Source organism: Platalea leucorodia (genome assembly GCF_965183815.1).
Source record: "Platalea leucorodia genome assembly, chromosome: W".
Taxonomy (NCBI): Eukaryota; Metazoa; Chordata; class Aves; order Pelecaniformes; family Threskiornithidae; genus Platalea; species Platalea leucorodia.
In genome coordinates this window covers 46637384-46652204 of record NC_138859.1, presented here as the reverse complement: position 1 = coordinate 46652204, position 14821 = coordinate 46637384, and the positions used below count along the sequence as shown (strand labels likewise).

The 14821-nt window shown below is 40.8% G+C and overlaps 1 protein-coding gene across 1 annotated transcript in view; it reads left to right on the top strand.

Moving 5' to 3' along the window:
• LOC309601485 (alpha-protein kinase 2-like) overlaps positions 1-14591 on the top strand; it is a gene marked incomplete at both ends in the record, with an annotated part of 34752 nt that extends 20161 nt beyond the window's left edge. The window contains 5 exons of the mRNA XM_082334511.1: positions 1713-1987; positions 2110-2198; positions 5190-5407; positions 7263-7311; positions 14357-14591. Of these exons, the coding sequence (XP_082190637.1) occupies positions 1713-1987; positions 2110-2198; positions 5190-5407; positions 7263-7311; positions 14357-14591 (866 nt within the window). The remainder of the gene's footprint in view (positions 1-1712; positions 1988-2109; positions 2199-5189; positions 5408-7262; positions 7312-14356) is intronic.
• Between the last annotated feature and the right edge of the window lie 230 nt (positions 14592-14821).

Here is a 14821-nt window from a genome sequence, read left to right as displayed (position 1 = left end):
AGGATGGAAAAATATAACCAGACTGAGACATTTTGGCAGTTATCCCATGGGAAACTATGGGAATCCCTTGAAGCTGTTGAATCAATATTGTGTTTTTGCTAGCTGTCTTTCCCTTTTTGCACTCACCTTTGCTGTACCATCAAAGATAAAATTCACTTTAATTCATGGGAGTTTTGTGGGTGAAATACCCTCATGTAGGATGGAATGGTTTGTGCAGGGTGAGTGTGTGGAGTACCCGCTGTGACAAAATATTGATTTGAACTTGACTGTGTAACTTCTTGTTAGCTTGATGCACTAGCACTTCACGTACAGTAAACAGTGAAATAGCATTGCATCGCATCATACAGACACACACAGAGTACTGAAAGCTCTTTTGGCAGAAAAACTTGCCAGTGCTGTTTGAACACACGGTCTTTGCAAGTCACCTGCTATGTAACTTTACTCCAAGACAAAGATGGGCATGAAGATTTGGAATGCTGTCCCCATATGTTAACTTGTGTTTAATCACACTCGGCATATGTCTTCCTGTGGTGCAGCTAAAGATAGACAGTGCATTGCGAATTGGTTTATCATTTCTGAATACACTGTACTAATTATGTACTTCCTTCAGCCAATTGATTCTTCTTTCTTTTTCTAGAAGAATAAAATTAAACATTTAGTTCCTTGTTAAAATGAAGACAGGATTTTTCATGTAACAGCACTGTATAACTTTTGATCAACAGAGAAATCAACAGAGAATTTTAGCTGGAGTTAAGGAGCCTTCTAATTCTAGCTTTATATGTGCACTGTTTCCTCTGTGCTTCAAAGAGAGGCAATAGTGTACACAGTCTAAACCAGAGGTAACTACAAAGGGGAGCTGGAAGGACTTCCTCTTATGAAATAAAAATCTTGTTATTTTCTTCTGCCTTTGCTAATGAACTGTTGTTAAGCTGGTGCTTGCCAGATTGAAAAGAAATGAACGCTTTAACATGCCAGTCTTCAGCTCTGGAGCTGATGTAGTGAATGTGGTTGGTACTAGGAAAGGCATGTTTCCATCATGGTCATATTGGATAAGGACTGAGACCTCTTTCAGCTGAGTGCCCCTATGAACACGTTGGCAGAATCTTTCCCTGAAAAGATTCCAAGCTGAAAGCTAAAACAAGCTCTGGTTGTACCAGCAACTTCTGGCTTTTCTGAAAAGACAGGCTAGCTTCAGAAAAATGTGCTCTGAGCACATTGGGCACAGAACTGTGTTCTGCTTTTAAATTCATATCTACATACACTGCTGCACATCAGCTTTATTACTGTCTCTGTCTTCTCAAAAAAGCAGAGTTGGCAGGATCCCTGTATTCCCTCAATGCCTCTTTAGTTCTCAGTCAGCTTGACTTACTTCACATTCATTTGAAGCTCCAGTTTGCAACTCCCCTAATAATTTTAAAAACAGCTTTTGTGGTCTTTACCTCTGTTTTTTGTTTGCTGCACTCTGTATTCTCTTCTTAAGAACCTGAACTGCCACCTTTCTCCATGCTGGCTTTAGACGGTACAGGCAACAAGTTACATTTAGAGGAGCAAGGTCCCAAGCCCATATTAACACAAGTGAGGCCATGTATTCTGTGTCCATTGAGCATTTTCTCTAATACTCTGTGGAGAGATGCATTTGTTCTCCCACGCGCACCCCTTTCCATGTGACTGCAGAAGGATGCTGTGCAGAACAAAGTGGCATTGTGTTTTAGGTGTGGAAGAAATTGAATTCATGCAGCTCATGTTCAGAGAAGATTTCATCAGTGACAGCTATTTTGGTGGGAACCTGCACGGAATCATAGCTACAGAAGAGCTTCACTTTGGTGAAGGCATGCACCGGAAAGCCTTCCGAAGTAAAGTGATGCAAGGCCTCGTGCCAGTGTTCAGTCCTGGCCACCCCTGCGTTCTCAAAGTGCACAATGCTATCACATACGGGACCAAGAGTAAGGATGATCTAGTTCAAAAGAACTACAAACTAGCACTGCAGGTAAGCTTCCCCTGTCCTTTGTAAGCAAGAATTGTGGGGAAAAGCTGTCTTGCAAATATTCAAACAGATGATCTGTTAAATGTTTTGAGTAATATTCCATGGGCATATCTGTTGTAATATAGGAATGCCATGTCCAAAATACTGCAAGAGAGTATGCGAAGATATATGCAGCTGAAGCTGAACCCTTGGAAGGCTTTGGGGAAGTACCAGAGTGAGTATATATATATTTTTATATACATATACACGTATGCATATATATATATTGTCCTGTGCCACAGCTGCCCACTGACTGCTAGGAGTAATTACTAAAGAAGAAGAAAGAGGAGTTCTGAGAACAGTGTTACAGCTGGAGTCATAATAATACTGATAATACTGAGTATCAAGGTGGTGAGAGAGATTCCATTCCCATTTGAGAAGGATAATAAGGAGTAAAGACAGTAAATAGCAGGCAAAAGGCATGATTGTGATACATATTTAGAGGAAATTATTCGTGTTAGTGAAGTAACACCAGTAGGTGATACTACTAGTGTCATCTAGTAACAGCAGTAGGGGATAAGTCAGGCCTTCCAACTTGCCATTAAAAAATGAAATCTTGAGAGAAATCATGATCATTCTGCAGCTGGTATAAAGTCACTCCTTAGGCAAGTTTTCTACATAAAGAGAGGCTTAAGGCAGAAAGCTCAACTCTGATGCTAGCTTTTCCCAGAGAGTGGTTTCTTTCATACCAGAAGTTTTCCATATCCCGAATATGTGTACATCAGAGCAGTAGCTCAATACAGGTTCACCTCTGCCTCTGAGGCCGGGAATTGGCACCTTGAAGATTTGGTAATAGATCTTTTTCAAATGATTTGCTGTTCCAGTGTCAGGCTACTGTGTAGAGTTGAATTTGCAATGGATGGTTGAAATTCCATCTGCCTTGCTTCAAAGATAAGACTTACATTCTTGACAGCAGGGTAAATCTCCATCTCCTTTTAGGTGACACAAGATCCACTCAGCTGCACTGATTCCCTGAAAAAAGGACCACTTAAAACACAGCCTCTGGAATGATCCCTTAAAGCAACCTTTTCAGGATTAGAAATAGTGATGGAGATGATGGCAATGAAATCTTTTAGGGAAAATATTTGTGCAAGTCAGCTTCTTTTCTGGCAATATATTGCTCTTGGTAAAATTTGTGTTTGGGAGATTTCTCTAGGCACGGGATATAACCTCTAGTTTTGATACGAGAGAGAGAGCATGTACCCTATGAAAACTGGAAGTCTGGTGCAAATACCAGGCACGTGGAAGGTTCAGATCTGGTGCTTTATTCTAAACAATTGGCTGGAAGACAGCAGCTAGGAGCAAAAAGAGATGATGTGCATACGCTTTTGGTTTGCTTTTTAATTTCAAAATTTAAGGCTAGATTCCTTTCTTCTAGCCAGCCCTTGTCAGACCAAACTTGTATTTAAAAGATGGTATATTCCTTGCAACATTTTATGAGAGAAATAGTACAAGAGACAAGTTGTCCGCGTTCTCCTTCTCTCACACAGCCTTAGCCTAGCTGTGCACGTTCGACTGTACGAGAAAGCTGGGGAAAGGACAGAGAAAGCACTGCCCTGCCAGTAGCCTGGCAGCTAGACGTTTCTGAAAGGGCAGGAGGGGGAGAGAGAGAGAGAGATTCTGTGGTCTTGAGGTCACTACGATACTTCCACAGTGGAGTGGTACTAACATTTCTACTAACCAGTGACCCATTTATTTTCCTTTCAGTGTGCCGTAGTATGAAACTACATGGAGCCTTATATACTAATAGAGTATGTCTGGAAGCAACCATACCACCCCTTTGGCAGTGTTGCTCTAAGAGATAAGACTGTTTGTAAGAAAGGAAGTAACTAGAAACCTGTTTAGTGGTGACAGTCATTTCCCCATTTGTTCTGAGATACCGCTAGGTGCTCTTGTGAGCTAGCTGATAAAATACGGTTATGTTCTGTTACCAGCTCCAGCTGAAAGGTTTTCCAAAATGACCTTATCTCAGAGCAATATTAAATTCCACTCTAATATACACCGATGTCACTTTTTTGCTTACTCTGAGGTTTTGATTTTGGAGATTTATACTGTAGTATCAGAGTGCCGCCTAACAAGAATGCTGAGTTTTTCCAGTGTAAGTACAAACAGAAGAAGACTATCTGTGAGGTAGAGCACTGCTTGCCAGACAGCAGGAGCTTTGGTAACAAAGAAGTTCATGTTGCCAGTGAGACAGAGAATTCCTTCCAGGCTATTGTCATTATCACTTCACATTTCTTTACACATTTCTTTTCACATTTCTTTCTTTTCTTCTTTGTCATTATCACTTCACATTTTCCAGTCTTCCTCTCAGGGAAGACCATGAAACCCCAAGCAAAATTTTATTCGATATTGGATGTGAGTTTTTGGCATGGTGCATCTTTAGCCATAAATGGGCCTAGGCCTGTATTCTTACAAAACTTTGTAAGTCTTTCTGGCTAAACTAGCTCAATTTCTAAATGAATAAAATTAGACAAATTTTGTCAAGTTTGTAATTTCCTGAAAACTTCATACAGAACTAGCTGATGTTTTCTGACCTGGATCCAAACTTAGCCAAAGCCCAGGAATCTTCAGATTCTAGATTTTTCACTTGGGCCAACAAGGATCTGATGATCTTTCCAGAGACTTTCTTGTTTCCTCATACATTTTGGTAAAGTAGTTGCTATGTATTTTCATTATCAAAAGTGTTTGCTAATTTTGGATGTGTCACGTTCTAGAAGTCTAGTCTGAGAAGTCCCCCACTTGCACTGCTCTTGGGCAAAGCACTTTCTGGAATGGATCAAATTTGCAAGTGCCTAATGCCTCAGAAAGACTGAATCATCTATCAGTCAGACTGAGCAGCTAAAGCAGTGATACTCCAAAATAAGCAAGCACCTTTTATTGTGCAGAGTTTAGGTTTTGGGATGCAGTAGGACCACATTAGAAAGTATGTTTTGAAAAATTTTATATCTGAGTAAATAATACAAAGAAATAAGCACATAGAGGATAATGCGATTATGTTCTAGAGCTACCTAGAAATCGGAATCTTATCCAGATGTCTCCTGGCTTGGTTTAGACTTGGTAGCTGTTCATTCAGTCTCTGAGATCACTGGCCGCTTTGTCTGTTTCTTGCTCCTTCATTGACAAAACTCTCTGGATTTTATTAGTTTTTATCCCTTGATTTCAGGATCATTCCCATTTTTCTTGTTCATCGCCCTGCTAATAACATCCCCTATGCGACAGTGGAGGAGGAGCTGGTTGGGGAATTTGTGAAATACTCTGTCAGGGATGGCAAGGAAGTAAATTTTCTGAGAAGAGACTCAGAGGCTGGCCAGAAGTGTTGCACCTTCCAGCACTGGGTGTATGAGAAGACCAATGGGAGCTTGCTTGTCACTGACCTGCAAGGTGAGTTGTCTGAGTGGGGGCAATAAAACAGCTTTCCCATGATACAGGCTGGTGACCACTCACAGTCAATCCCCGTAACTGCAGAACTTCCAGAGACTTATTTCTGAGCAATGTTCTTCTTGGCTTTCTGTGTCCTGTTGGCAGTGCTGACTGTGCTCCTTCCATAACCTTGTAATGGGCCGAGTCTTCTCCAGGTGCGGACAGTACCCTGGCCCTATGCCTGTTTTATACAGCATCTCATGCGGATCAGAATAAAAGATAGGAGAGAGAGTTAGGATATTTTATTTTCCAGCCTCTTTTAAGTGCAATGTGTTTATTTGTGTGTGTGTTACCCCAGGGAACAGAAAGACATTAATTAATTGCTTACTGTGGCAGCAGGGGCAAATATGTATTAACCTATGCAGTATTTTGATGTTTATCTAATCAGCAGAGAAAAAGAATTTTTACCTAGCTTATGTTCTTGTGAGAAGACAGTTTGGAAAAGAAAAAACAAATCTTGCACTCTTAACGGAAGAGTTGTTCTTCCACATGTCCCCTTAGTAAATCAGGACACTCAATATATATTGAGTCAGGTCTGGCATATTGTCTCACCTCCCAGAGGTTAATGAAACATCTTGTGATTTAAAGACTTCAGTTGTTAATAACATCCTAGTCCTTCACTTCTTGTATTTAAATACTTGCCAACAATCTCTGAACAGTGGAATGCTCCACATTCAGGTCCTGGCTAGGTTTGAAGAAACATGTTCCTTCAAAAACGGAATGGTGAAAAAATGCCCTCCTCACATTTACTAAATGCTGCCCTTACGTTCCTTCATGTGTGACTCCTTCTAACTGCTGAAATGCTGGGCCTGTATCCAACACAGTATGCATAGATGTATTTGAAACAGAGAAAGAAAAACCCTTGTTAAAGAAAACCAAAGAAAGGTGGAATCTTAGAAAATCCCATATTCTTTAACAAAAGAAGGCAGGAAAATTAGAAACAAGACATCTAAACAAGACCCCTGAAGTAATTTAAAGGGAGAAGAAAGAACAAAGTCCTAGCCTGAGGGAAGCACAACAGCAGACATGGTATCTGAGCCTCTATAATGATTGCTGCCACAAAGGACAATATACCTGCTGCTGTTGAAGAGAAACATCCTTCCTCTCTGATCATCTTCTCATTTGAGTATCTAGGCTGCATTTTTCAGGCATACCAGTTGAGATTTCTGAGGGTATTCTCCAAGGAAAAGATTCTTGAGACCATCGTTTTCCTGTACAGAAAAAATTGCACACTACAGGACTGGATTTTGCCTATAAACAAGACAACAAAGGGGCAGGTTAAAAACCCCAAGTTTTTGGAAATACTGAGTAAGAAAGGGATTTTAGATCTCTCGCCCAAAAAGTAAAAATAAGGTTGACTGACCTATTGCTATTTGATTAGCAAAGCAAGTATGCAATTCCTACTGATAAATATCGTAGTCCAAGTTTGCAAAGCATCAAAACCACAATAAAAAAAATTACACATCTCAGGGCAGGTGCATAAGCAAAGATTTTGTATGTTTCTTAAAACGCAGTGTAAGCCCTCCACTGACTGTCTAGCACAGGAAACAAGTTATGCTCTGTTTATCAGCTTGCTATCTGTAAACTACCGGTATGAGACTGACTTCTAGAAATTGCTAGTGATACAGAGCACAAACATCCTATTTTTAATTGGGGTACTTTAAAATGTTTTGAAAAAATGGTGACAAATAATTAAATTAAAACCATGTATCAATAAATAATATTTAATGCCTCTATATATAGTGCTCTTGAATTTGAAGATATTCCTAGAAATTCTAGTGTAACATAAGGTTTCTGTTTCCTTGATGCCTTGTAGGTGTAGGAATGAAGTTAACTGACGTTGGCATAGCAACATTGGCCAAAGGGTGAGTGAAAAATTATTTCTCAGCAGCATGGTTTTGCTTTACACATCAGTCTCTTCACAGTGTAAATATGTTGGGGGAGGGTGCACTGGAAATTTATTCTTGCTTTAACTTTGGAAGAAAACAATCTTCATCTGACTCTTTGAACTTCTTTTTGTTCATATTTATGGGAACCTGCCTATAAGGGAAATGCATTAATTTTGTTCTAAAAGGATGGGGCTACGCTGTGGATTGGGCTTCGCTTTTCCTTCATGCCTCCCTTAAAATAGGCTTATTCAAAGGGCATTTCAAGAGTGAAATCAAGGTCTCTGGTGACTTGCAAGCAAGGCACTTCGTGGTACATCAGCTGGAGGAAGGTAGGGCTGAAAGTGCAGGGCCAACACTGCTCTAGCCTGGGGTACAATGAAAGACCTGGTGTTTGTGCTGTCCAGAGTTTCTGACTGTGAAGGAAATATCTCAATATATATGCGCTCACTAGCACCTGCCCCAGCAAATGCAAATACAAGCGCTTATACCTATCTAGCTCTATTACTAGATCCTGCTGCCAATAGCCAAGGTGAGCCTTCTCCCCTCCTACTCTTCCACTGGAAGAAGAGAGGCTCTCTGCCACAATACTGTGGGAACTAGGGAAGGAGATGCCCTGAAAGGGGACAAAGTTTGTATTGCCCTTTTTGCAAGGAATTTGCAGGGACTGCATGAGGGAACGCAGCTGAAATCCCTCTTGCAGCCAGCAAAAGTGCCAAAGCTTTAGAACATGTATTTATGACACAAGCTTTTATAAAGACTCTTTTCGCAGTTTAGAACTCTATGAGTTAGTTTTTCTTCCTATAGCTGGCAGTGACCGTGAGCTTTTCGTGAGCCCGTGTTCTTGTCAGCTGCATGGGTGGAGGGAAGATATCTGTTTAGCTTTGTATAGGCCGCTTATCTGATAAAGAGGGAAATGCGTTGAGGGATTTGATAGTATCTCTTTCCCTTCTCTCTCAAAAGCAGTAATTCTGATCTATAACAAAAGATCTGTTCATAATATTTAGAGGCCTGTTTCCTAGTAGTTTTGCCGTGGCTTCAGGTCTTTTTGGGAGACTTAAATCATGTGTGTAAAGATACAGGCCTTTAGCGTTCTAACTTTCTTCCACTTCTCTTGAGTTTCTGTTAATTAAAGCTTCTAGTTATACGACAGGCCAAAAGAGCCATTGATAGAAATAGACAGTGTAGGCAGTCATTCAAATCAGCTGGCTGCTGGAAAGGGAAAGGCGATGGGGTAAATGCCTGTGATCAATGCTTTAAATTCATATTCTTTTTTGAGAAACTGATTGATAGAAAAAAGCATATCCAAACACATGTATTCAGTCTTTATGCTAAACTGGAGCTTGTCTATATACCTGTGGTACAGGAAAAAAACCTCACAATATCTTTTAAACTATTAAAAATTTGACCCCAGGATATTCTGGGAAAATCCTTAACATTTGCAGGATGACATCCATTCAAAACTTACATTGATTTGCTCTTCCAGCTGTGGATCCAAAGTGGAATCAGTTGAAATGGAGTTGCATCATCCTGTTATAAAACAAAAAAGTTATAAAAATTTTATTGAGGCAACACTGTTCTCTGGAATCAGGAGATTTATAGAAATGCTTTAATGGCTGTTGTTGTCCAGTTCGCTATGGGAAATTACTCCTATAAAAACACATGTTGGACTAGGGAAGAGGAAGGTGGAGTGAGAAAATGAGTATGCAATGCAAGCTGTAGTAAGGGTCACCTCAGTCATACATAAGGGAATATCATTTCCCTTCATGAACAACCTCTTAAAAATGTTAAGTGTAATTTTGTTTGTCATATAGCTAATGATATTGCTACAAGACAACAGATTTTTCCTGGTCCTGTATTTTTCTTTCATGCTCCTTTCACAGAAAGGACACCTCTGCATTAATATCTGCAGTATGATTTTTAATTCCGTGAGCCTGGATGGGGAAAAGAAACAAGTACACAGAATTAATCTGTATTACTGCTTTTGGTAGTGTGCAGCCATGCCGATGAGAGATTGTCTGTCTCACATGTTGGGAGAACATACATAGTCCTACTTAACTAAAAAAATATAGTATGATACTGTTATGATTTTAACTGTATTGTTAGAGAAGATACAAAGCTGGTTTTCTGGTGTAATCACCTATGGAAATTCCCATGGTTTCCTCAACCACTCTTTGCAGAGGTAACGACCTCACTGATCACAGACAGGTCCTCTGCCTCCAGTTCATCTAAGCCTGGGCCAGTCACATCAAGGCAAACCAAAAATATCCTTGGGAAACGCTTCTGTGGTCCTTGATGAGTGGAAAAACATTCATACTGTTCCTGGTTGGAATGTAAATTAAATACAATTCTAATTTCACTCTAAGATTAAACTTGTGATGAGGGAAAAAAAACCCTGAAAAAAAAATCCATCTCCCCCACCCCATCCCTGCCATGTTCATAGTATATTCGAGCTTGCAAATAATCTAATGTCATAGCACAAACTTATTGAAGAATTTGCGAGAGCCAATATGGCAACTGCCATGAATTATTCATGGCCATTATTTATCCCCCAGTGTTTCTTGTAAACCAAGCACAATAAACCGCATATATTAAAATTTCGTACCCATATTCAGCATTGCTCATTCGTGTTAATGATTTTTTGGGGGTCCAGAGTCATATTCCCAGTCTGAACAAACATTTCTGGATGAGCATTTATGTACCCTTTGTCTCTGACTTTCCCCTCCTTCCGATAAAGGCTGTGGAGAGACCGATGTTTTCAACAATTAACACTTTTCAAAGTAATTCTGGTCTTTTATCCTTTCTATGTCTGTTTTACCAGTGAATCGGAAACCAAACGAACCCCGCGATCCGCGGAAGTAGCTGCAATACGATTTCTGTCAGTAGAGGGCGAGGCCTAACTAGAAACCGAAAAGCCTGGGAAGTATTTGTAATGTAGCCGCTGGGGCGCACCAGAGTCTGGCAATCAATCCTTTAAATAAGCTACTTAGTAGATTCTTTGGCGAAGGGAAACAAAAATAATAAAACACAGCGACTGGCTTCCAAGTGCAAACAGTGAGCCAGTTTAGAAGCTGTGCACAAGTGCCCAGGTATTTATCCCAGAATGGTAAACATGAAGATGAAGGAATCAGGAACACAGTGACCTACGGTCACGATGATCAACAGGAGTGCTGTTGGCCAAAGGTGGATCTGAAAGTTTGCCTGGTTTCAGGGCATTGCCAAATTTAGTTTTACTCAACATGGCAACAAGAGGCATTGGGGAGTTTAAGCCTGGGGCCAAATCCAACATTCCCTCTTCAGGTTTAAGGAAGCTTTGGTTTGGGCCAACCCCCAGCTGTCAAGTTTGGGAGATGGAATTCTGTCCGCGCTTTATTTATCAGTCATCCAGTCAGTGAATTAATAGCGCATGCTGTGCAAAATAACAGCTTCATATTTTGCAAGGCTTGGAATGGTCAGTAGTTCGGTGTTACTGAACACAAAACATGTGAGCGCAATACGGACTGTACAATTTAGAAGCCATTCGCTGATGGAGACCTTCCCCCAGTTACACATAGCACAAGCTGTAACAGCACAGAACGGTTTGAATTAAGCTCACAAGTCCTGCCAAATGACAACGGAGCTATGGTCATTAGGACTGTCCAGAACAACCAATGCAGTCTGGAGGCACACAAGGGGGGTTCTGTGAAAGCAGGGACTAACAAGCAGCAAACAGCTGGGAGAACTCAGATGCAAACTTTGGTCTCACATCTGTAGATCAGATTTTCTATGGCCCGCTATAAGACCTGGGGCTGTCTGCACACTGCAGAGCCAAACTGGGCTCGTTCATGCCTCTCAACTTGCAAAATGGACAAGGAGTGTTACCTAGGCCACACCTGTAGCCACAAGATCAAAGGCAAACCTATTATTTTAAGAGAAGGGAAATGAGGATGGCTTGATTTAGGAGCAAAGCTAGTCAAATAAAAATAACCACATGTTTTTAATATAAATGTTCTGTCTCTTGGTCACAAGATATTTATGCTCTTACTTTCACTGCAAGTATTTCTGGCATTTGTTGAATTCTGAAGCTAAAGTTAGTTAGCAGAGCATTCACTTGTTCATTTAAAGTGTCTCTTACTCATAGTATCGTCTGAGCAAATGCTGCTGGTTTTGCTCTTTGTTTAGATGTCCCTTCAAAGACATACAGGAAGTGACAAATAGCAAATACAGATAGGAGAGCCACTTAGACGGACTTCTATTTACTTCATGAGAAAAGTGGATTTTTTTTAGCTCAACTTTTTCTTTCTGAGATTATTTCCACAAAGAAATGGGTATTATCAGAATTTTATAGCATGAGAAACACACATGAAGAAATCTTCTTTAGCTGCAACGAAATGGCTACCTAGCAAAAAAAAAAGAATGCAAGAGCAAGAGAAAGAGTGCATGGTCATTTTGCAACCACAAATTAAAATAGCCAGCATTCAGTGCAGTGAAACTTCTCAGCTAATTGATAGCCCTGGAGGTTACACCTCCACAAAGCGCAGGAGAAGTGAAGCCTCTCAGTCAGTCTTGCAGCAGAAATGGAGAATTTCAGATACCAGAGTAAGCAGATGCTACCCAAAGGCTGTCTGCAGGGAGCCTCATTATCTCCTCAGGCACTGGCAGCTGCGTCTGTGTACACACACTGCTGCAGCATCCAGCAGCGACACACCATGACTGTGGAAGGTGCTGTAACAGCTCTTGTTGCCACTGGCACTCACTGGAAAGACCCAGTGGTTAATTGAATATTCACGATAAATTAATCAAAATATTTTGGTCTAAGTTATTGCTCTCTACTGGCAGCGCGTTGCTCTGCTTTAACGAGTTTCTGGAGTCAGGATCAATGCTTGATACAAAGAGATTGTCTTGCTGAGCCCAGGCATGTTTGCCTGTGGAACTTAGGTGCTGCTGATGTGTCTGGAGCACAGACCTGGTGGCTCTAGTAAAGGAACTCCCGTGTAAAGTCCCAAGTCTATTATTTCTCCAAAGGAGCGAGAGAACAGTTCATTCTCTTGCTGAGCTCCAGGGTATGTCCTGCAGTAACAATGGCACTCCTCTTAAAGTTCCTTTGGGTAAACAAGCACCTAACTTACTTGGAGAGGAGAGGAAAAACAATTCTTAACCCTTTGAGGTTCATCTGGCTGTTTATAGCAAGCCAGCTGAGTGGTTTCTCTAGAGCAGGCAGGCTTACTACCTGTTTAACTTAGAGGATAACCTCGTCTGGTATGAACAGACAAATAATAGTAAAATACATTTGGAGCTCTATTTCATTAAAATATATATTTTAAAGTATATATTTAACATTCAAAAACTCTGACTTCAAAGAAGAATCTGAAAATAAAATATTGGTATGAGAAGACAAAAAGGACTCCTAAATACTTATGATGAGAAAGTTGAACTCCAAAATAGTTTTTCTTACTGAAGTTAACCAGCAGCAATACTTTAAGATTAAGGTCTGCTGTTCACCTTACAATTAGCTGCAAAGTCTTCATCATCATGGCTGCAATAGCTTGTCTGAAATCATTTGGGATCCGTCCTCCATGGGTAGGCAGTTGTGACAGTGTTTAAAAGCAGCAGCAAATTGTATAGATGACTTTTTTTGGCTGTAAGGGGGACTGCCAATATACATAACCATTTTGGTATGTGCCCAAATAAGCAAGAAATATTACCTTTTAGATATACTAGAGAAACTTTCAGATTTGCATTATCCACCGAGATTTCTTTCCTCCTAGGGTGGAATTACTGATGCTAGGAAAGCAGTCGGCCTGAGGTTTCAACTTTTCTATTTCTTCTCTGTAGAGGAACACTAGAGATGCAAAATAGGACAGTTAGATATAAATGGAGGCAGATATCCCCTTTTGTTGCAAGGTATTTTATTATATTTTCACCACTGGCACCATTCTTTTGTAGAAGAAAATTTGGCAAACTATGTTGCAATAAAGATGCTTATCTGTCAGAAAGAGTTTGACCTTCTCAGAGCAACAGTGTTTTCTTTAGCACTAAGCAATCTGCACAAGGACAGACGTTCTCCAGACTGCCGTGCAATGAGCAGGTTGTGTTAATTTCAGTGCTAAGTCTTGTTTGTGTTTTGTGCAGTGATAACTCACAGTTCCCATCTGAGGACCTTGTATGTCCAGTGAGCCGAGAGAACAGGGTAGAACATGCACTCAGTAAGGTTACCAAAAAAGGAGAGGAGCACCCTGGCCTTTCTTCTCCCTTCTCCATCCTGGTAATTTGACCAAAAATTACTCCTTTAAAAAGCAGGTGCAGCTTTTAAAAGATGCTGATGCAGCTTAAAAAGCAGGCACCAGGAGGAATGTCAGCAACCAGTGGCAGGGTGAGAAAAAGAGGGATGTACATGCTCTGCCTACTCCCTGGCTTTGCTAGCCCACTGAAGAAGGGAGAGGTAGCAGTGGGAAATATGCTGGTGGCTTGGGAATTGTGAAGGCTGGATGAAACTGCCTTCCTCAGGAACACTCCTTACGTCCTTCTTCCCCAAGAGGCTTGGCTCCTTGAGATCTTGTAGTCAAGCCTGGGTGAGGGAGGAGCGTAGCACAGAAGTTATGTACATGTTTGGATGGAAGTAGCTTCTGGTTCTGGCAACAGCTCATGTGGCAACCTTGTCTCTTCATGGTAGTCAACAGAACTGTTTACAGAGAATGATGTAGAATGGATTTCATTTATATATTGCTGAGACAAAGTTAGCCAGCAGACAATTACATTCCCATCTAAATGAAACGAAAAATAGTAGCCAGGACACAGATCACAGAACTATGCCTCTTTAACCCTTTTCCCTCTTCTGTCACTACTTATTGCCTGGTTTCCTTCACCTCTCAATGGCTCCGTTTGATTTTCTGTGACGAGTTAGTGCTTCTCAAAACAGCATGGGTGGAAGAGACTTGCTTAATGTTTTCAAGCTGCTTATGAGTCAACAGTCATACCCTGCGTCCCTGTGCTGAAAATGAATCTTGAAATCCCATGTGGCTTTTTTTTCTCTTTGTTGCTACAGATACAAAGGTTTTAAAGGCAACTGCTCGATTTCCTTCATTGAGCAGTTCAGAGCCCTCCACCAGTGCAATAAGTACTGTGAGATGCTGGGGCTGAAATCTCTCCGAACCACTCATCAAAAACAGAGGAAAGCACCATCCATGAAAAGCAAAAATCTACCAAACTCATCGACTATGAAGAAAACAGTGCCCAAGAAAGCAAGAGAACCTAGAGACTTCATTTCTTCAGAGCACTGAGTTGTACTGTCCCATCTTGTGAAAAACTTCTCTCAAGGATATGTAGCAGTGATAGGCACCAATGACCTGGTGGGGGCATAACTTTAGCCTTTTGCCTTATGACATTATTTTGAAGTCATCCTGATGCTGATGCCAGCAACAAAGAAAGGAGCTGATTCTATGGTCTCAGTACCTGAGATTTAACACTGGGGCAAGGTTTTGAAGACAAACTAAGCCATCTGCCTGGATTA